The 23,940-nt window shown below is 27.8% G+C and overlaps 7 protein-coding genes across 9 annotated transcripts; 3 read left to right on the forward strand and 4 right to left on the reverse strand.

The window, feature by feature from the left end:
• The first annotated feature begins 1,555 nt into the window (after positions 1-1,555).
• Positions 1,556-4,636, forward strand: LOC128954550 (tetraspanin-5-like). 2 transcript variants are annotated; one of them, XM_054300141.1, is made up of 5 exons: positions 1,556-2,765; positions 2,865-2,939; positions 3,023-3,301; positions 3,513-3,629; positions 4,341-4,636. In XM_054300141.1, exons 1-5 carry the CDS (start codon positions 2,322-2,324, stop codon positions 4,407-4,409), a joined length of 984 nt encoding a protein of 327 aa, XP_054156116.1. In that variant the 5' UTR covers positions 1,556-2,321; the 3' UTR covers positions 4,410-4,636. The 2 variants fall into 2 exon arrangements, with proteins under 2 accessions (XP_054156116.1, XP_054156117.1); XM_054300142.1 differs by lacking the exon at positions 3,513-3,629 and adding an exon at positions 3,973-4,086.
• Positions 4,637-5,623: 987 nt separating this feature from the next.
• On the forward strand, positions 5,624-7,852 carry LOC128954548 (carboxypeptidase E-like). The gene is made up of 5 exons (XM_054300139.1): positions 5,624-6,072; positions 6,163-6,670; positions 6,803-7,076; positions 7,162-7,288; positions 7,411-7,852. The coding sequence occupies exons 1-5, from the start codon at positions 5,814-5,816 to the stop codon at positions 7,830-7,832; spliced, it is 1,590 nt and encodes a 529-aa protein (XP_054156114.1). The 5' UTR covers positions 5,624-5,813; the 3' UTR covers positions 7,833-7,852.
• Positions 7,853-8,884: 1,032 nt separating this feature from the next.
• Positions 8,885-10,888, reverse strand: LOC128954551 (cyclin-dependent kinase 1-like). Of its 2 annotated transcripts, XM_054300144.1 has the most exons (7): positions 10,817-10,888; positions 10,606-10,759; positions 10,236-10,392; positions 9,996-10,119; positions 9,568-9,902; positions 9,326-9,467; positions 8,885-9,241 (listed from the first exon to the last, which is right to left on the reverse strand). In XM_054300144.1, exons 2-7 carry the CDS (start codon positions 10,646-10,648, stop codon positions 9,116-9,118), a joined length of 927 nt encoding a protein of 308 aa, XP_054156119.1. In that variant the 5' UTR covers positions 10,649-10,759; positions 10,817-10,888; the 3' UTR covers positions 8,885-9,115. The 2 variants fall into 2 exon arrangements, with proteins under 2 accessions (XP_054156119.1, XP_054156118.1); XM_054300143.1 differs by having other exon boundaries at positions 10,606-10,888.
• A 3,041-nt stretch (positions 10,889-13,929) lies between these two features.
• LOC128954646 (sentrin-specific protease 8-like) lies at positions 13,930-14,668 on the reverse strand. The gene has a single exon (XM_054300248.1). The coding sequence runs from the start codon at positions 14,647-14,649 to the stop codon at positions 13,930-13,932; it is 720 nt and encodes a 239-aa protein (XP_054156223.1). The 5' UTR covers positions 14,650-14,668.
• Positions 14,669-14,840: 172 nt separating this feature from the next.
• LOC128954552 (uncharacterized) lies at positions 14,841-15,561 on the reverse strand. The gene is made up of 3 exons (XM_054300146.1): positions 15,369-15,561; positions 15,061-15,186; positions 14,841-14,941 (listed from the first exon to the last, which is right to left on the reverse strand). The coding sequence occupies exons 1-3, from the start codon at positions 15,487-15,489 to the stop codon at positions 14,841-14,843; spliced, it is 348 nt and encodes a 115-aa protein (XP_054156121.1). The 5' UTR covers positions 15,490-15,561.
• Positions 15,562-16,254: 693 nt separating this feature from the next.
• On the forward strand, positions 16,255-19,019 carry LOC128954549 (palmitoyltransferase ZDHHC6-like; the record flags this gene model as incomplete). Its single annotated transcript, XM_054300140.1, has 4 exons — positions 16,255-17,070; positions 17,675-17,806; positions 17,881-18,090; positions 18,561-19,019. Coding segments are annotated over exons 1-4 (1,284 nt in total), but the record flags the coding sequence as incomplete, so codon positions are not given.
• Positions 19,020-19,093: 74 nt separating this feature from the next.
• On the reverse strand, positions 19,094-19,899 carry LOC128954647 (uncharacterized). The gene is made up of 3 exons (XM_054300249.1): positions 19,594-19,899; positions 19,175-19,484; positions 19,094-19,102 (listed from the first exon to the last, which is right to left on the reverse strand). The coding sequence occupies exons 1-3, from the start codon at positions 19,782-19,784 to the stop codon at positions 19,094-19,096; spliced, it is 510 nt and encodes a 169-aa protein (XP_054156224.1). The 5' UTR covers positions 19,785-19,899.
• Positions 19,900-23,940: the final 4,041 nt, after the last annotated feature.

The raw sequence follows: 23,940 nt of genomic DNA on the forward strand, positions 1-23,940 counted from the left end.
TATGCCCACAAAAAAAAGTTAATTAAACAGATCAGATATTATATATATAAGTATATATATATATATATATATATATATACTATATATTTATATATATATATATAATAAGTTAAATAATCCACACCCAGTCTATTTGGTATAACTCTAAAACATTTAGAGATAATTGTTTTTATTTCAAATAATTTGCTTTTTTGTTAATTATTAAAATTGATTTTTTTCGACAAAACAAATATACTGTATATATATATATATATATATAATGTAAATATTTGATATAATATAACAATAATGATACTAACAATTTGTAAAATTATTTGATATACTGTGTGTATATATACAACTAATATTTAGTGTTTTGAATAACTTAATTACTATTACTGATAATAATTATGAGCGAAACTAATGTTTTTTAACATTTTTAAAACAAAATTGGTTTCAATTTGTTGTAAAATATTTAGTTAACAAATAAATATATATATATATATATATATATATATATATATATGTTATGAAATATTTTATATAATTTGTCTCCAATTTTATAGATATAAATAATAATTATTGTATAAAAAAATTATATATATGTTATTATATATCAATAGAAAACTTATTATTAAACAATTTATATATAAAAATACATTATATTTTATAATAAATTATTTTTCTAATTAAAATCAAATGTCACAACAAAATTAATTGTTTGCAAAATAACATATTTATGGTTCAAAAGTTTTATTATATATATATTATATAAACTAATTTAATTAATTAAAACAAAATTTAATTTATAAACAAAATATTTTGTACATATATATTGTATATATTTACATAATAGCTATTTATAATATAATATACTATAAAAATATTTTCTACACACAAAAAATAACTTAATATTATATATATAATACCAGAATATTAATTGAATTAATTAAATAATAAATTTAAAAAAATATATATTTTTGTTTAATTAATAAAAATATTTATTATATATATATATATAATTAAATTAGTTTAAAATTTTTAAGTAAATAATTAAAGTTTAAAAATAATATATATATATACTTTTATATATAGTATTATATTGGTATCAAATAAAACTAATATTATTAAGTAATTTAATTATTATTACTAACACAATAGTATAGTCAATACAATACTAATACATATATAGAGTATTATGTATTATATTATATTATATTATATTATATGATATTTAGAGTCAAATTTTAAAATACATTGTTTGTATGGAGAATAATATACAGTACAGTAAACTATACATCAATGTTAGCCACTATTATAATATAAATACAATTTGATCCCCCCGTGTATTAATTTTAATTAAAATTAATCCTTAAAAAATACTATTAAATAATAATAATTAAATTTAATTTCTAATAAATTATTAAAATTTTATCCCTACCCACCCCACCCCCACCCCTAACTAATACAATGATGATCTTGTATTGTATTTATGTGTGTGTGTGTGGGGGGTGTCGACTGTATTGGGCGACTCATTGAGTGACAGAATATTTTTATCGTATGTTTTGTTATTATTTAAACACAACGTAAACATTGATTGACTGAATGAATGAATGAATAAACAAAACAACAATAAAAATGATTGAATCAATCAATCAATCAATTGATGGATATCTTCATATCATTTACATCTGTTGTTGTTTTGATGACTCAATTAATTAATTAATTAAATAAATAAATTGTTGGATCAGATCTCAAGATATACTTCAAAAACATTGCCATTGAGTGAGTCATCAAACAGTGAGTGAGAGAGAGAGAGAGAGAGAGAGAGTCAAAGAGAGAGAGAGAGAGAGAGAGTCAAAGAGAGAGAGAGAGAGAGGAAGAAAGTGATCCACAGATGAAATACTAAGAAGAAGTCAAAGGAAGCCATAATTTGTGTAAACACACTGAAAGGCGTGACTGATATTTGAAGCCAAAGTATTCAAAGAAGTAATCGTTTGAATTGAATCCGAAGTCGCCATCGAAGTCATGATGATTGCCATCGAAATGAAAAGACCATTAGTTTCATTTCGCTGATGATGAAGATGATGGCTATCATGAAGATAATGATGACGAGGACAACAATAACAACAGTAGCAACTAATATGAAGACAATCAATGAAACGATGGGATTTTGACGAAGAGATCCGCCGTTTTTTCCGTTTAATCTCTTCATTTTAGTACCCAATTTCTTAGCCAAATTATATTTACCGTAGGGTGTAATCACTTTAACGGTTCCCATTAGTGTTGAGAGGTTTGAAGTTATCGTGCAATTACCGTAGTGGCCAAACAACAACAAAAATATGTCGCCTCATAGGTCGTCGATGTCATCTTCGGCAGCATTGGCTGCTGCGTCGTCGTCGTCCAGTAGTCGACATCACAACAGTAGTAGTAGTAATAGTAATCATCACAATAGCAGATCTAATCGCGATAGAAGACACGATCGACACCACATCGACAGACATCGCGGTATCGGCGGCGGCAGTGACTCGGAATCGGAGATCAGCTGTTGTCTCAAGTATTTGATATTCGGTTCGAATGTCATCTTCTGGTTAACCGGACTACTAGTCTGTGTGGTCGGTGTGTGGGCGTGGACTGAGAAGGAGGTGTTCAACAATCTGACCCGTATAACCAACATTGCATTGGATCCGGCCTTCATCATGATCTGTGTCGGCTGTCTGGCCTTTACCATTGGTTTTACCGGCTGTGTCGGTGCCCTCCGCGAAAATACCTGTCTTCTGGCCGGAGTATGGATTCATTAATTATTTTACCAAAAAATAATAATAATAATAATTGATATCTTAATTGATAAATAATTTTTCATTATTTTTTCCCCTCTATTAAAGTATGCAATATTTTTGGCCATTTTATTGCTGTTGGAGTTAACCACAGGAATACTTGGATTTATTTTTAAAGATTGGGTAAAAATTATTGATTAGTTTTTTGTTTGTTGTTTTAAATATATATATAAACTATTTATTTTCAATCAATCAAATTATTATAGATTAAAACACAAGCGGCCACCGGCTTCCAGGCCTTCATAGTCTACTATCGGGACGATCCCGATCGCCAGAATCTTGTCGACTGGGTCCAGGACCAGTGGCTCGGCTGTTGCGGTGTCGACGGCCCGAAAGACTGGGACCAAAACATTTATTTTAATTGTTCGAGCGCTGCCGTCGGCAGTCGCGAAGCTTGCGGTGTCCCGTTTTCATGTTGTCGCCCGGTGCCCAACGAAGTCATACGCAATAAACAGTGCGGCTATGATGTCCGCAAACACGAATTTGTAAGCACTTTTACCACCAAAAAAGGCCCCCTGATTTTTTCACATGTATTTCCCTCCCTCCCTCCCACCCCGCCCCCCACTAAAACTAATCCTAATATACTACTGGTATAATTGTTTACTTTTTTGCTAACCAACCCCACTGATGACTGATCCTTTCACTACTATTTTTATTGATTACTAACCAACTGATGGGATGGTATGGGACTGATAGGTCGGTGATAAGTCTCTAATAATCTATGAAAAGGGATGCCTAAGGGCTGGTGAGGAATGGATTGAATCTAATTTGGTTCCGGTGGCGGGTTTTACTGTTGTCATTGCTGTACTTCAGGTATAGTAGTTGTTTTTTAAAACTGTTGTAGTAGTAGTAGTAGATCCATGGCATGTCTTTAATAATATCATATTAATTACGGTAATTAATTTGTTGGGGGATTTGCTAACACAAACAAACAAACATTTATTTAGTTATTTATTTATTCAATTAATTGGATAACTATTTCAATATTACCGGTAATAATAATATTTTCAATTACGAAACTAATGTCTACTAAATTATTTTAATTGTCCGATAAATTAAGTGTTAAATCATTGAAATTTTTTACCAATATATGTATACAATTTATATATATAAATTATATACTGTATATATATATATATATATATACGATGTATAGAAATATAGCAAAACCAATGTCTATGAAATCGGATGTCTGATGGCTGCCGAAGAATGGTTCCAACGAAATCTATTAAGTGTTTTGCTATTTATGTTAGGCTTGTCTTTCACTCAAGTAAGCCATTATACATATTAGACTTAAATATTTTTTTTAAAAAATTTGTCATTTAATAAATTAAGCAAATCCTCAAACAAAACAAAAAACAATAATCATAAAAATAACAGATTGTATAAACACTTGAATATGTTTTTAGTATTATTATTATATGTATTTTCTAACAACAAAAAAAACATATACCGTATGATATTTTTTTATATATAAATAATTTATTAATGTTTTTCATTTACCAATTGTTTTGTTTGCTAAAGATTTTGGGCATTTGTTTTGCGCAAAACTTGAGGGCAGATATCTTTGCCCAGAAGGCTAAATGGCATTAAACAAAAAAAAATTTTTGCGGGGATGTAATGGATGGATGGATGGATATCACATATACTACCATTACTACTACCACTACCACTGTATTGAAAGAGGGATAGAAGTGTAGGATATATGTCCACTGATATGATGATATGTTTCAACAACAAACCGGACCATTCATTTCATAATATAGAGAAGCATTTATTTTATAAAAAAAACAAATCTAACTAAAACAAACAAACAAAAAATCATCTATATACATTATATAAATATATATATATATATATATACATAAATTTACATTTTAAAAAAATTATACAATATATAATATATATACAATTTAATATATATAATATAATTAACATATTCTCTCTCTCTCTCTATTGTAAAAATCATTGTATTATTATTATTATTGATATGAAATTATTATATTTATGAATATACTACAGTATACAAACATACACCTCCTAACTAACTAACTAAATAATGATAACTAATTTTAATTGATAACCAATTTTTTGTGTTGTGTTGGGGGGAGGGAGGGTTGATTAAAAAAAGCAACTAATATTGTGATGTTTTTTTTGGAAATAATTAAAATTATAGTAAAAAATTATAATTTGAAATGATAAAACAATTTATTGTCTATTTATTTATAGTTTTAATTATTTAAATATTATTTTTTAAATATTTTTTGATTATTATTATTATTGCAATTTACGTGAAATTATATCCTATTTTAATACTTGTAATATTACTGGTATTAAATAGTATATACTATTTAATACCAGTAATACTATCGCTGGATATAAATTATTATAATTTTTATTTTATTTTTTTATATAAATTTAAATATTATAATATAAATTACCGGTACATATATAAAAAAAATATCAGAAATTTATTGAAATGTGAAATTGAAAACCATTTCATTTTTGTTGAAAAAAAATCTATTGTAAAGTCAAACGACCCGTTCATCTATACAGCTGTATATAAGCAGATCATTGTTCTCATCGCTCAGTTGTTTAGTTTTATATATATATATATACCGTAGAGTAGTATTGATTTTTATGGTTTGTTTTTCATAATAATTTAGTTTTTATTTAGTTATATTACCACTTATAAGATATATATAGGAATATATATACGAGGAATAGGACGCAGAAGCGATATTTTATATATACTGTATATATATATATATATATATATATCTTTTACGTCAATAGGAGGGAAAGGTATCTATCGATCGATAGCCATACACGTAGTAACAGTATAGTAGTGATGGTAAGGGATGTGGTGGTAGTGTTACGACTCAACTGACAGACATACAGTACTGGACAGACATATTGTATATATATAATTGGTATTTAAATATAAAATACCTGTTATTTTTTTTCGGTCACATATAAACATATATTAAGTTAATTATGTCAACTCCCGGTGCCGCCGCTACCCTATTGGTGTTCATCACCATCAGCTACCTATCATTGTTTATAAGCCATACCGAGTGTTCAGACGATTACGTGTTCAAACACCATAACAATCAGGAACTAAACGATTTACTACAAGCTGTACACCGACGGTGTCCACATATAACCAGACTGTACGAACTCAAGGAGCGCAGTGTCGGCGGTTGGCCGCTAACAGTCATCGAGCTATCGGATAATCCCGGCCGACATGAATTTTGTAAGTGATTTTCTCTATCCCCCCCTCCCCGAGATTCTGGTCATTGGTTTAAAAAAAATTTAATATATATTTTTTTTGGGGCGTATTTAGTGGAACCGGAGTTCAAATATGTGGCTAATATGCACGGAAACGAAGTCCTGGGTCGGGAACTGTTACTGAAATTAGCCCATTATTTGTGCGATGAATACAGTAATGGTAACGAAATCATTCAACACTTGTTGAACACTACTCGCATACATCTGATGCCGTCACTGAATCCGGACGGCTGGGACCTGTCGACCAATAACGACATGAAAGGCCGCGACTGGCTGTTGGGCCGATCGAACAAAAACGGTGTCGACATTAATCGCGATTTTCCCGATCTGGATGTTATTGTCTACGAAGATCGTAGCCAAACGGGTAATGTTTTTTCGCCGGATGTCGTCGATCATAGTCTACAGCCCGAAACCCGGGCAGCCATGCAATGGATACTAAACAATCCGTTTGTCTTGTCGGCCAACCTTCACGGCGGCGCTCTCGTAGCTAACTATCCCTACGATGAAAGTCAAGACGGAAGCGCCAGTTCCTATACGGCTTCGCCAGACGACCAGACATTTAGGTATTATATATATATATATATATATACTGTATATAAACACCAAATAAACCCGATTACCGGTTTAGCGGGTATTATCCAGGATTACCGGTTTTAATCGATAGCTACTATAAATTTTGACTAATTATTAACCAGATATTTGGCAAATGTCTATGCATTGACCCACAAGACTATGACAACCGGCGAGAAGATCCGGTGCGACAATGACGACGACTTTACCAAACAGGGAGGCATAACCAACGGTGCCGCCTGGTACAGTGTATCGGGCGGTATGCAAGACTTTAACTATCTGGCCAGCAATGATTTTGAGATAACACTGGAATTAGGTTGCAATAAGTATCCGCCGGCGGGACAATTGCCAGCCGAATGGGACAACAATCGGGAAGCGCTTATCAAATATATACAACAGGTATTACCTGTACTGTACTGTAATAATAGGTGTAACCAACTAATCATTTAATTGTTGTCTTCAAACAAAAAACACAATTTTTTAGTCACATTTGGGTATCAAAGGAGTGATAGTCAATGCCAGAACCGGTGAGCCAGTAGTGGGCGCAACAGTTAAAGTGAAAAACGTGACCAACGGTGTCAACAAACTTATCACTCATGACATCCTATCTGGTTAGTACCCCCCCACCCCACCAGTGCGGTAGTAGTCTTTACCCGTATATATATATATAATCAATTGAAATTATAGTTTACCGAAACACTTACCGGTAATTTTTTCTAAAAATGTTTTTTAGTTCAAAACGGCGAATACTGGCGACTGCTGACGCCGGGCACCTATGAGGTGCTGGCCGTCAAAGATGGCTACGAACCGGACGCGCAAACTGTAATCGTCAACAATGGCCGACCGAACGAAGCCGGGCGTTTGGATTTTAAATTGCAGCCCATCGTCGCCGACAATGAGGACATTATGATGGCGGCGGTCGACCCGCAACAACAACAACAGGCGATGGCTCCGGGCGATTATTTTGGCTATAGACAGGTGCCCACCATCGGTGGTGGTGGTGGTGGTGGGACTGGCGGTGACATTGATCTCAATAATCCCGAAGTGTTGCGAATCTTGAGTTTCCTGCAGAGAGCCGGTGGTGGAGGAGGAGKAGGAGGAGGCGCTGGTAATGGTGCCGCTCAAAATGATGGGCGAGTGGTGGGCGCTAATTGAGAGGACCAAACATATATATATATATATAATTTTTAATTATTGTTAAATTATTATTAATTACCTGTAATTATTGTTTTTTAAATTGTTATTATTATTATGTTATAACAAAAATATAAATTAGTTTATATGTTACCCTTTATATACCTATTTATAAAAAAAATATATATATATATATATATATGATCTACAAGTCTTTCAAAACGTTTTTTTTAAAAAAAACAAAAAAATTATATATAAAAGTGATTTTTATTTGTTAGGTATTATTTGTTTGTATGTTTCAATTAGTTTAAAATCTTAACAAACATTTTTTTTTTAAAAATCAATAGACAATGGGGGAGGGGGTGGGTTACCATAAACTTTAGATATATATATTACGTAAATACAGTACAATAATAGCCGTATTATTTTGTGCAATTGTTATATATATATATACCTATATAATATAAATTTATAAATATATATATATATATATTGTTTAATTAACAATGTTTTTTTTGCTGAAAGAGTAATTGCTGTTAAATTATTATAATAATTATAATTAAATAAATTTCCACATAACACACACACACACAATGACAGTTAAATACAAAAATAAAATATATATATATATATAAAATATTACCAATTGTTTTAATGTGTATATGAATATAATAATAATAATATTTTAAGTAATAAAAAAATACAAATTTGTTTTTTTCCAATTCTGTACACAAAAAACGGATTAATAATTCAATTATCTTTTTTTTTGGTGTTTTGTTTGTATATTAATAATTACATTATCTTTTTTTTAAGTAGTTTTTTTTATAGTGGCAAACAAAAATATTAATTGTTTCAATTTTACCTATTGATATAATATTACAGGTATTATATAAAAAACTTTCAAAAATAATTCAATACCTGTGGATAGAAAAATTTGATTTTAAAAAAAAACATTTATAATATATTATTTTATATAATGAAAAATATCAAATATGTGTTATTGTGTTTTTTTTATCAAAATAACAAAAATAATAATAATAATAATAAATGAAACCCAAAAAAATTAATATATTGAGTGATAAAATTGTGTGATAATAATATTGCCTCTAATTATAATACTGATATGTTTCGCGCAATATGTTATAAAAATGTGACCAAAATAAATGTTTCGATAATAATAATAATAATAATATTATGGATATATGTATTACCGTATTATATATATTGTATATACACACACATACACACACTGTTGGAAGTACCGGTTAGCTTATATATAGTAGAGATAGATAAATAGGTGGTTATTAAAATAAATTATAATTGACCAACGATGCCGACGGCAGTATAGACTTGTCCAGGTCGTTGAAATACGGATGCAGTAGCGATGCTTTGGCCGACACCCGCCGGTGCGGATCATAGATCAACATTGACTATACATTTATATATATATAACAAACAAACAAAAATCAAAATTAACAACTATTTTACGGGACTACCGATAATATTAGTATTACCTGAAGTAATTCAATGCCCGACTGTTGTGTATTGGGCAACAATGACGGTACGATATTGTCCTTCCAGAACGGAAATGTTGGCTTATAGTCGGGCAATGTGGTCACTCCCGGCCAGGTTTCCTCATTGGGCGTACCCATTGTCCTTTAAAACACAACAAAAAATAAACATTTTACCGTTAGATTACTATTGAAATCAATCATACAATATGTCAAGTGATAATATATATATATTTTTTAATTACCGAAATATGCGAAACAATTGATCGATTTCGCTGTCGCCGTGAAACAGTGGGTTTTTGTTGGCCATTTCGGCAAATATACAACCAATACTCCAGATATCCACAGGTGTTGAATATCGTTGGCCGCCAAGTAATACCTCCGGTGCCCGATACCATAGTGTAACCACTTCGTGCGTATAGACACGTACGGGTATGCCAAAGGCACGGGCCAGACCAAAGTCGGCCAATTTGATCGTACCTTTCGAATCGAGCAACAGATTCTGTGGCTTCAGATCTCTGTGAATGACTCGTCGCGAGTGACAGAAGACCATCGCCTCAAGTATTTGATACAAATAGCTCTGCAAGAGATTATAAGACACACACAAATTAATCGGTAATCTAATTAATCAATTGGTCATCAAATGAATCGGTCGATGAACAACACTACTAACTTTGACCAGCTTTTCGTCCACCAGTTGATTGGTTGGCAGCGAATCCAAGTACTTCTTGAGATCCATCGACAAAAACTCGAACACCAGATAGAGTTTGTTTTCTTGCATTATGACGTCCTCTAGACTGTTGGTGGTGTCAACCAATTGATGTAAGACAATGTAAGACAAAGACATAAACCAAATACAATACAATGAAGTGCTACTGAATGAAGAGATCGACAGACAAACAGACACACATACCGAACAACATTTGGATGCATCAGCTCTTTAAGTAAAGTAATCTCACGGATGGCTGTCGACGGCACGCCTTCGTCTTCATTTTCCAGACGTATCTTCTTCAGTGCAGCCAATTGGTTGGTCTTTTTGTTTCGGGCCTTATATACCACACCATAGGTGCCTAAGAGTCGCGAGAGAGAGAGAGAGTGTGTGAAGTAAATGAATGGTAAATAAGATATAATCAATATATCATATCAAACTGTAGTGTGTGTGTGTGTGCGCGGATCAGTTAATACACTTTGGTGGTCAATCACCCCTACACCTACCCCTCCCGTGACAATGGAGGGGTTAATCACATCCAACAACATAATATAGTAGATAATAAATACAATACCTTCGCCTATCTTCTCGATCTTTTCAAAGTCTTCCATCATCATCTTCGCTAGCGGTGATGGTAATAGTGATGGTAGTAGTGATCAATGTGTGTGTTTGGATGTGATTACAACAGTTTGTTTCCGATGGATGGATGGATGGCCAGCGATGATGGTCTGTGAAGACAACAGTTGTGGTGTTATTCAGCAGTCAATGCCTATCAATGCTATTACACTCTCTCTGTCTATGACTGACTATATCTGTGTATACGTTAAGCGCTTTATTGAGACTTTAATTTTGAATTCATTTCAATCTCATTGGCTCTCAATTTATATATACATTTTTGAGATGATATGTATTAATACAGTACTACTAATACTACTACTGGCAGCAGCACTGGTAGTCTATATAATACTATCGGACAATAATCAAACAGTCAATGCTATAGTGAGAGAGAGAGCTATACAGGCAAGTAATATCAATAGGCGCCTTACATATACAGTACTGTAAATTATATTGAGATTATCTACAAAATATACAGTTTTATTATATATATGTATATCAAGTTTGGTATGTATGGTGTGCACAATGTATGATATATATATATATATATATAATATATTTATCTATCCCCTCCCCTCCCATAATCAACCATTGGGTACATATATTTTCAACCCAACTGTTTCAAATGTAACTTTTTTTCACGCACTGTTAGCTTTATTWTTATTTTTTTTAGCTAGCTAAGCTATTGTAAGCCTCAAATGTGTTATATATACAATATATATACTGTACATATAAATTATGTTTAAAATAGGAGATACCAATAAGCAAGTGTTTGTATATCTGGTTAAATTTTTTTTTTTTTTTTAGCTAACTGTTCCCAACAACACCGACAAGTTGTCTGTTAACTGTATTRATTGATATCCACTGCTGCTGATGACTGACTATTAGAGACTGAAAACTGACCTGATTTTTCAGGTGATGTAAAAGTTAGGGCTCAGGTCAGGTCTCCGAACACCAAAAATTTTTGGTCCAGGTCCGAAATTTTTTTATTCATTATTTAAACGACAATTATTACAAAATATGACAATCAAACACAAAATTTATTAAATTATTATTTATAAAATAGTTGTATAAATTAAACATAAAATATTACAAAAGATGATGGTTTTGATCTAATAAATAATAACATATTAACTTTATTAGAATCTAAGTTAGATCTACAATCAGTTATCGTTAATCCCGAGTAATTAAAGTTAATTTAGAGAAATTTGTTGCGGGTATAGAATAAATAAAATTGTTTTTTGATAAAATTATTTTCGGACCTACATATCAGGTAAATTTGTACCCTATGTTAGGTCAGGTCCGAGTCCGAGATTTTAGGTATCAGATCAGGTACGGGTCAGGTACGGGTCCGAAACTTTTCGCTCTCTACTGACTATCCATATCTATACTATCTGTTTATGAAAGTACTGTATATTTTTATTATACAGTATATAGGATCAGATCATTAATTATTTTAGATAATAGATATCTCTCTTTCCATCCCATCCCACCCCCACCTCAACTCCCACCCCCAATATGTATGTGTGTTTTATGTCACATAAACTATAGCTTAATAATTTAAAAATTGTTTGAAAACTTTAATAATATATTTTTCTAACTAATTTGTTATCCTATTTGTCGATCAATTTATTTATTTTTTTTTTTGGTTAGTTTTCTCTGAAAAAAAAACTTTTTATTAGTTTAGGTTTTTACCAGTCATTGGCCTCCAATGTTTGTATGTGTGTTTGACTGACTGACTGATTAACTAACTAACTAACTAACTGTCCTCTCTTATGGGACATTAGTTTTATTTTTTAAATAAATTTATTGATAGGATTTGAATTTATTTTATTATTATTATTTTGTTATTGAAAATAAAATACATTATCAACAATATTATCAACAATTTTTTTATTATTTTATTGCTAATCAATTATAGCAATATTACTGTTATTTAAAAATAACAAACAAATTTATCAATTGATTTATTATTTTAGTTGCTATTATATATATATATATATATATAATTTATAATACTAATTTAAATTATTAATCAATAAATTATTAAATGTTATTTTGTTGTTTGATTGAAATTTAAAATTTAATAGAAATTTCTAAATTTATATACTAAAATATAAATCAATTTGTTTAATAGAAAAATAATAATAATAATAGATATTAAAATAAAATTTATTTATATATATAAAATTTATTATTTTCAAAACTATCCAAACAAATTAAGTTGTATTTCAATAAATATAACGTTAAAAATAAAATATCATAAATTAGATAATCATTATACAATTATATATATAATATTAGATCATAAATAATTGCCAATAAAATTAATCGTTTATAATAATAACAACAACAAAAAAATCGTTTAAATACAAAGTTATATATAATTTTTTTTTTATAAATTAAATATTTACTTATATTTTATTTTTATTGTTTCGCTATTTAAATCTAATCATTTAATGACAACCTTTTTTTTAGTATTATTATTATTATTATTAGTTAGTTAATGAAATCACTTTACTATTACATAATTATATCGCAAATAAATAAATAAAATAAAATAAAAAATAGTACTCTCAATATACATATGTATATTGTAGTAAAATGACATCAAATTTTATTTGTTTTATTTTTATTATCTATCAATTGAATTGATATAAATAAATAAATAAAATTTAATATTTATAAACAAAAATAGATTATACCGTGTGATCAACATTTAAATTATTTATTTATTTATTTTTTAAATAAATAAATTATTATTACTATTATATATCGTATTAGGATTGTCACACAAATTTTTCCCAAAATTTTATTTAGATCATAATTAATTAGAAAAAAATAATAATAAATTTTAAAATATATATATATTTTCACTAATATTCAAAATGCACTTTATATACTATTTATTTTATTTTATTTTTTTAAAAATACATTGCAAATAAAATAAACAATTTAAATGTGATGACAATTGATAAACAATATATATATTCACACCACATAACTACTGTACGCACACACACTTGTAACACACACTTAGGATCAATAAAAGTGATAATAAAAGTTAATTAAATCTAATATTTTTAAATTGTGTTAAAAATATATATATAAATTTATATATATATATACTATATAATGCATATTATTATAAATTATATATATTTAAATAAAAAGAAATATTCACAAAACAAGAAATTATTAAAGAAACTATTAATTAATTAACTAAATTAAAGTTAATAAATATATAATTAATTAATTAGTTAATTAATTAATAAAAATTAAATCATTTTTTTGAATTATGTGTCCCTTTTGCCAGCGATACTATCAGTTGTAATAAATCGCGTCTGGCTTTTGCAATGGCTTTTGGCGAACAAATTTCGCAAATGTGTCGACTATCTGAACGAAACAGTCGACGACAGACAGCTTCGGCATTACATATGAGATGTACACCGCAGTCATAGTTGTTGTCCTGTTGTGTACACTCCATCTCTTGCAGATCCAGCTCAAGATCGGCGGCCGGAGGTTTCTGATTGCCGCCGTCGCCGTTGCCGGCCATCACTATTGGCGTCAATATCGATACAATGTGTTCGGCATGCGATCGATTAATACTACCCGTATGGCTGTCGTAGTGTTCAAACGATTGTCGGTGTTTATTAAAGACCAATAGACTCCAGTGGCTGCCGCTGGTCTCCTTCTGGTAAACACTGGAATCGTTGACCGGTATTAGAACCAATTGTTTGTCGGGTAACACCATCGAGGCTAACATTTCGGCAACAGCTTCGGTATTGTGTTTATTGCCCGAAGATTTGATAAAATGGACGACATTTGGCGACAAGAAGGCTATATGATCGCTGACATCGCTGTAGAGATCGTTCTCGAGATAGTCAAACCAGAAGCCGATAACATTATCGTTAAGCCATTTGTTTCCTTTTAGTAGATTCACTTCCGATGTACGCAAACAAGTGTCATAATAGCTCAATACTATGTCGCCTTCAGATGCCATTGTCTTCTTMAAGAGTTTTTWGRGAGAGAGAGAGAGATAAAGATATGATGTTTGTTGTACAAGAAGTGGGTAATTGATGTCCACAAACACAGCACGCAMACACAAAATGATAGTATCAATTGATAGACAGAGAGAGAGAGATATCTTAAACAATTGGTAATTGATTTTTTTAAAAAACAACAATTAAATAATTAAAGGCCAAGAAGTGATTCAACAGTCGGATACTTCCAGACGTCTTCTTTGAGTTTATCGGATACTTCGCGTAAATTCTTTACTCGTTGTAAATGAAGATCTAATTTTACAATTGAATTGAATTGAATTATTGGATCAATCAATCAATCAATCAATCAATCAAAAAGACATGATATCATGGATCAGATATGTGTTCAACAAAAAAATAAAAATAAAAACCTTTTTGCAATGAATTATATTGACTCTTGAGATCTGATTCTTGTTTAACCAATTGTTTCAATTTATTCATATCAATAGCCAAATCATTGGCGGCGGCAGTGGTGGCGGCGGCGGCGGCGACTTTGTCTGGTGGTGGCGGCGGTCGTCGTAACAATGGTAAGGTATGGCCAACAATGATGATGAAGACGATGAAGACGAAGACGACGACGACATCAATGGTAACGAAATACAAACAAACAAAAAATTGAAAGACATTTATAATGAATATCAGACACCGATTTGGACATCAATTTCTCAAAGACACTAACCGCTAGGTTTGACAATAATCTTTGACAATGAAGACAATGATGACGACGACAACAAATCTTTGTGATGACCACCACTACTACTACTAATACTACTAATACTATTGATGTTTAGATCTGCCATCAAATCAAATCAATTGAATCAATTGGTGATAACTTTTTTGTTTTTTGTCTTATATTTCATCAATTGGTTCACTGAATGCTATTATAATTAATAGATTTAACATTAGTTTACATTTTAAATGTCAAACACAAACACAAACAAAACAAAACTAAATAAACATTTTCTATAATAAACTGTATTTTTATTTATTTATTATTATTATTATTATTATTATTATTATTATTATTATTATTATTATTATTATTATTATTATTATTATTATTATTATTATTATTATTATTATTATTATTATTATTATTATTATTATTATTATTATTATTAATGTGTTTTTAAACGTTAAAATTCATACAAAAAATTTTTTGTTTGTTTTGTTTGTTTAATCATATAATACTAAAACCATAAGTACTGTGTGTTGTTATGTTTTGTTAATACATTATTATAGACAATAAGTTTAGGATTAATTATAATAATAATAATAATAATTATGTATTACTAATAATATTATATATATATATTAGTTTATTAAATCATATTATAATTAATTAAATTTTAAATTATATGATTTAATTAATTTATCATTTCATTGATTCAAAAAAAAAATAATATATATTTTTTATTATTAACAATAGTATTGTACGTTATGTTTGTAATATGAAAATGTTTTATATATTAATAAAATGTTTTTTTTTAAAACTCTAGTGTCATATGTGTTGCACTGTAAACATGTATCCAAACAAACAAAACAAACATAAAAACAATAGAAATTATAATAACATTTCAAACAACACATACATAGATGTCATGGATATTGAAGTTTTTGTCTGTCACTTGAACTGATCCAAACTGATCACAATATTTTTGTTTTGGTTTCAATTGATATGATCTTATATTACCATTAATTCTAACCACAAAAAAACCAAAGAAGTTCTTCCTTTGAGAGAAAAGTGTGGACAAAATCAGTCGTCGATTTCACTGAAAACTTCATCACCGGTGGGTGTGTCGACCAACACTTCTTCACACACGCTTGTCATTACCATCCATTAGATCCATCCATCCATCTGATGGTTCAACTGGTGGATCATTGATTGGTTACCAACGATGATTGCACCGTTACTTCGTGTCATACATTTCGGACCATTGATTGCCCTATCGATCATCAAATGTGTCGTATTTACCACACTTTATCTGACCGGCCAATGGCTTCGGGCAACCGATTCGTTGTGGGCATTGTTCAACTATATGATGTACTATACGCTGATTGCCACCACTTTCTATAATTTCTTCAGCGCTGTGTTTACCGGACCCGGTCAGGTACCGAAAGGCTGGCAACCGGCCGACCCAAGCGATTGCCAATTGCTTCAGTACTGCCATCAATGYCGGGGTTATAAACCGCCGCGAAGTCATCACTGCAGACGTTGCGACCGTTGCGTACTCAAGATGGACCATCACTGTCCATGGATTAACAACTGTACCGGCTATCGTAATCAATGCTATTTTATCTTATTTCTCGGATCAGCTGTCTTGGGATCCATTCAGTCGATTGTCTTGTTGTCGATCGGTTTATACAGAGCTTTCTATTGGGTATGTATTGGTTGTTTGGCTGCCATTCTCTCTCTCTCTCTCTCTCTCTCTCTCTCTCTCTCTTTGTCTTTATATATATGTTTGTGATGGTCATCACTGGATTRGATCCAATCCAGTGATCCAAACGTTTTTTTATATTTAATATATATATATATATAGTATATGTCATCTCTTTATTGATAATTAAAAAAAACTATTTAGTATTTTCAATAGATTTGTATACTTAATGTTCATTTAATAGTGACCTCACCTGAAGTTATCTTAAATATATCGTAATATAGTTTTTTTATGTTAAGTATTAATATATTATTATTAAAAAAAATAATTTTATTTTTATTTTACATAAACTAGTTTTCTTCAGCTGTTAGTTATCAATAAATTTTTTATTTAAGGATTTTAATTATTTTTTATTTTTATAATTTATATKTATTTTTATTTTTTTTTTGATGAGTATGTATCTCCAAAAAAATAAATAAAATTAATGACATAATTACTATTAAATATAGAGTATATTTATAGATAATTTTTTGTTTGTTTGTTTTCATTTTTGAATGAATTAACAAAAAAAAATCAATTCAATTGATCCCATTGTCTTCACTCACAGAACTGGTTCTTATATAACGAAAGAAGTGATCGTTTAGTATACATAACAATGACATCGCTATTGTTTGGTGTCTTTAGTATTGGTCTCGCACTGGGAGTAATCATAGCTGTCGGCGGACTACTTATCCTACAAGTAATTATCAACAAAAAAAAAGGGATTAACTTAACGTTTTTTTTATTAATTAATTTTTTTTTTAATCATTTTAGTTAAAGATATTAGTAAAAAACGAGACAAGTATTGAGGAATGGATTGTAACGAAAGCCAAGTCTAGACGAGGAGGAGGAAGAAGTGGTGACCAGTTTGTCTATCCATATAATCTGGGCGTCTGGCGTAATATCAGACAAGTGTTGTTCGGATCAATTGATAACGGGATCAGTTGGCCAGTAATCGATGGCTGCGATCAATACACACTTACCGTATGTTTGTTTGTTTGTTTTTTTTTTGTTTATTAATAATTAATTTAAAATAATTATTCATTTAAATTGATTAATGAGAAGATGAGATGAAGCAATCTTTGTATATATTTTTTTATTATAATATTTTTATTTTATATATACTGTATATAGTTTTGTTTCATAGAAAATAAAATAATTCAACAAAAAATTGAAAATAAAAATAAAATGTTATCTTTTATCGGCAATTATTCAACTCATTTCAAAATTGATTTTTGATTGCCATTTAATATTTAATCTTTTATTTTTTATTATTGTTATATTATAAATACTAAATAATATTTCAAATCGATTTATTGCTTAATTAATTTATCAAAAATTTTTTTTTCTTCCCCTTTAGTTATTGATTGTTTTGTTTTACTCTTATATTATATTTTATTTTTCATTGATTTTTTTTTATTTTTATTTGTTTTTATATATGTGTTTATCAATAGGTGGAACAGTTGCTACAAAAAGAAGAAAAACGTAACCGTTCGGCCACTTTTCGGGCCATTGCCGGCTACAATGGCCACTGGTTTCCACTGTTTTCGCAGGGATGTCGCATCTGTCTAGCATTTCCAATGTCGGACGAACCCCGAATCAAGGTAACCACTGGCGATCATATACTAGTAACCCGATGTAAGAATCATTGGATGTACGGCGAAAAAGTGGTTAACCCAAGAACACCAATCATTGGTGGCCATCATAATAATAATCATAATCATCGGCGAGAGCGCGGATGGTTTCCCCGAAAAATTGTGATACACGTGCAAACAGCGGCAACCGCTACACATAATCACGACGTACCGGTGCCGCAACAGCCGCCGCCATCGCAACAACTATTTGACGATAAATTATACGAAACTAATGATAAAAATAATTTAAATACTGTTTTAACAAATAATAATGATTTTTCTGATTATAATGATATCAACAACAAAAAGTTAGATTAAGTTTTTTTTTTAATTTTTTTATGGACAATATTTTCTTATTGTTGCTATTGTTGTTGGATATACCGGTAAATAATATATTTTTTTTTTGGTTTCAATTAAATAAATTTTTTATTTACAATATCAACATATTCTTTGCCTATTGTTTGAAAACTGTACGCTGCGATCAATGCAAATAATACTCTAAGCCATGGTCTATGGTCAGCATCACCCGTCACCGCCATCACTGTCGACATCGACTTTGCGGTCAGCGACCAGAACATTATCGATCCAAAGTTAAACATTACCGAACCGAATGCACTGAACATTATACGATAATATGGCTGAAGTTGCCGCATATGGCCACTCATGTATAGATATAAACCGATACCGATGTGCGAGTTAAATAGTAGACAGTTGACCACCCGGAGCCCGCTATTGGGTAGTAAGCTAATTACGGGGGGAATAGGGGACGGGGAGGGTAGTGCCGATATATATTTTTTAAATTTATTTATATATTGTTTGGTTATTTTTTTAAAAAAATGATTAATCTATTTACCGAAACAGTCCGCCGGGTAGTGAACAGTGTACCGAAAAGGCATAATAACTGATACAACCGTTTAGCGGCAAATAATAAGAGTATATGTTTTGTGCGGTTAATGCCGGCACTCGTAATATGATGTTGTATGGGAAGGGCTGGTGGTTGTGTTGGTGGTGGTGCTCCTGTTGGGTGTCTGGGTTTCGGTCCATATGTTTGTCGGTATAATAATAATTAATAAAAAAAAACTTTTTTATTTTAAAAGGAATGGTTAGTTAAATACTGTTTTTTAAAAATCATTAAAAAAATGAAGTCATTTAATGTTGTTTTGTTGAGTCATCACATCTGGCGTGTATTCAATGACCAGTTTTTCAGCTAAAAATATATTATATATTATTTATTTTTTATTAAACATATATATATATATATATATATATAGTATATATATATATAAATAGTATTATCCATTACGTCAATGAAGTGTATTATTATTGCATAATAAGGTTTGGCATATAAATTCATGGCATATATATATATATCTCTCTCTCTCTCTCTCTCTCTCTCTCTCTCTCTCTCTCTCTCTCTCTCTCTCTCTCTCTCTCTCTCTCTCTCTCTCTCTCTCTCTCTCAGGTTTGCCATCACTGGCATCAAGTAATAGACAGATGGAGACAACCCTACTAAACAACTATMTATATATATATATATACTGTAAATACTGGTATATTAATTGAGATAAAACATTTGAGAGCTCATCTATAACACCAACACCAAAAAAAACAACATTACCTAACCGTTCCCTAGTATTTATATACTGTATATAATTTACAATAATTTATAATAATAAATATATTATTTAATTTATAATATTATTTTGGCACTAAAAATCATAGGCGAAAGTTTTCAGTGTGTGTTATTTATTATTTTAATTAAAAAATAAATCATTATTGTTTTACTTAAATTTGATATTTAATTTTTTGATATTAATTTTAATGTCCAGAAAATATAATAAATTATCCCAAAAAAAACAAATAGCTCTCTAAATTGAATAGGCGTCTAAATTTATTATTGAATTTTTTTTTATTTAATGAAAATAAATAATAATAATTTAATTGTCTATATTTTCGGGGCAGACATAAATTTATATTAATAATTTATTTTTTTTCGCTAAATAATTTATATATAATTTTTTTCCATACAATAAACAACAATAACAACAAAAATCTTAGCCTTTTATAATTGAAATATGATTTATATCGATATTAAGTGTCTCATTAAATATCATAGGTATATATATATTTATAATACATAATAAATTTTTTTTATAATCATACTAAACAAAAATTTTTTAAAAATTTAAATATTTATTATTTAGATTTCTAAAAATATCTAAATATTTTTTTTATATCAATATGAATATATTTTGTATAATTATTTGTTAATATTTTTTTTGCCGAAATTTACATTTAGGCAATGAAATGAAAAATAATATATAAATATATATATATATATACCGATAGCATCATAGTTATTATAAAATAGTTGTAATAATAATTTATATATTTTATTATTATTATTATAATGTACTGTATTGTTAGTACTTTTAAATTAAAAGTTGTTTTAATGGTTAAACATTTAGGAATATCTATCTATAAATTATATATATACATATATGGTTTCATTTAAAATGATTTAAAATGTTTTCAATTTTCAACAAAAATAAATTTCTATAGATATATATGTAAATATCATAAAAAATAATAATAATAAAATACAATAAATATATTGATAGACAAAAACATGTACAGATCAATAACATACAATATATATTGCATACATAATAATAAATAAATAAATAAAATAAATAAATAGCTAACATAACAAAACTAAACATAACAAACAAAAAAATGGTTTATCTAAACATTATAATTTAATAGGCTTATTAAAATAAAGATTATTATTATTATTATTATTTTCATTATAATATTACAAACGAAAATATAATTTATATATTATATTATTATTATTATTTTTTTTATGAATAATAAAATACATAATAATTTTCTGTATATAATATTGAGGTTAGGGTTAGGGATGGGATATTCCTCTTTCATATACTAATACTAATACACTTATAAGTAGTTTTAGTTTTAAATAGTGATTTTGTTGTTGTTTTGTTTTTATATATATTGAGTACAACACTGAATATGAAATTTTGTTAGAAATTTATTATTATATACTTATATCATATATATATAGTATACATACAAATATATATATATATATTGAGAACACACACAAAAATACTACTATTTTTTTCTACATTATTATTATTAACATCAAAATTCTCAATACATAATTACTTGTACTTATTTATGATATCAATTCATATACATATAACTTATATATATATATATATAGTTTATAATGAATATTTAAAAAAATAAATAAATTTATGTAACGATATTATATTTACATGTGCTATAGTTTTATATGAATTAATATTATATAATCATATAATATATTTTTTTGTTATGTATTTAAGTTCAATCATTGATGATTTTTTTTAAAGTAAATTATAGTGTATTTTATTATTATTATACAAAATACTGTACCAATTATTAATTTATATAAATTTATATATACAGTACATACAATACATTAATAAATTAACATTTTTTTGTTGTATATATATTGTAGTTTTATCAATAACTCTATATATCATATATATTAATAATGTATAATATGATAATTATTTTCTTATTAAAAACTTTTTTTTTGAAAAAAATACTATTTTAAATAATTTTATAAAATTCTGTAATGATTTATAGTTATTGATTGACATATGTCTTAAACATTGAGACGATATGCCCATCAATTTGCTCAGACAATTGTTATTGAAATTTATTTTTTTTGTAAATTTTATAAATTTTCTGATTAATTTATATATACAGTATAGATATTTATCATTTTTTATTGATAGCATATGTATCAATAATATATTACATTAATTTATCATATATATATCTATCATATCTGATATCTTAATATCAATTGCTTAATAAAAAAATTAATTTTTAAAATGTTTAATTCATATATAATTTACTTCAAATAAAAAWATATATATATATATATATACTGTATATMTATATMTATATCTAAATAGAGWATTAATATATATATATATCTTAGAAATTTAATGWCAAATAAAAAAGTTTTAAATTTTCTTATTTTAAAAATCAGTTAATAATTTACTTGAATTTCAAATAATAATGTCTTTTTATATTATTATTATTATTATTATTATTTATATATAAGTTTATGTGTAATAGTAGAGTAGTTATTACAACAATACAAACACATAATATAACTATAACTACTGGAACTGATTGAGAAATCAATGAAAAAAWTTTTTTTTKGGGATTATTTTGTTTGTTTTGTTTTTTGTTTTTCAAAGACAACAATAATTTTTATTTTGTTGATGTATTTAAGTTTATTTACAAAAGATACCAAATATTATATAAAAAAATTTTTTTTTTTATAGTAATTTACTTAAAAATTACTTGACATTTATAATAATATCATACAATGATAACAACAAACAAACAAATTTTATGACTTATAATGAATATATATATATACAGTATAAATAATTTTATTTATTTATTTATTTATWTAGTATTATATTATTAGAAWTACTATTAATATATTTATTGTAAATAATACTACTATTAATAATAAAAATAAAATACTAAATTAACTATTATCTTACAAATAAAAACTAGTTAATAAAAATAATAATAATAATAATAATAATAATAAATGATATAAAATTTTTATAAAGCAATAACTTTTTTTTCAATATCAATATAAAATTATTAAATATTATTTTCCTCTCCAGATATAATCAGTCAAAATTAAATAATTAAAAAAAGAGAAAAAATAAACTTAAAAAAATTACTTAAATTTCCTTAAATATAGTTTGACTWTCAAAACAAAAAACAAACAAAAAGTTATGGATATATATATATATATAAAATAAATTTAATTTGTTTTTTATTGGAAATATTAATAATTTTTGTTCATTCAATTGTATTATCAATTGCTTAATATTAATACTTAATATTATATTTATCAATATAATCAACAAAAACAACAAAATAATATTCACACAATAATAATAATAATTATTATTTTTAACTATCATTCAATTTATTGACGATTTATTAGACTTGAAGAGTCAAAATGCTATAAATAAATAAATAAATATATATATATTAAAAAATTTAGGTTTTGAATGTATGTATGTATGTATATATGTATGTGTGTATATATATGTATGTATATATATATATATATATATATATATAT

The sequence above is a fragment of the Oppia nitens genome, unplaced genomic scaffold, assembly GCF_028296485.1.
Source record: "Oppia nitens isolate AA-2021 unplaced genomic scaffold, nextdenovo-longstitch-racon4-pilon3 scaffold28_pilon_pilon_pilon, whole genome shotgun sequence".
Lineage (NCBI taxonomy): Eukaryota > Metazoa > Arthropoda > Arachnida > Sarcoptiformes > Oppiidae > Oppia > Oppia nitens.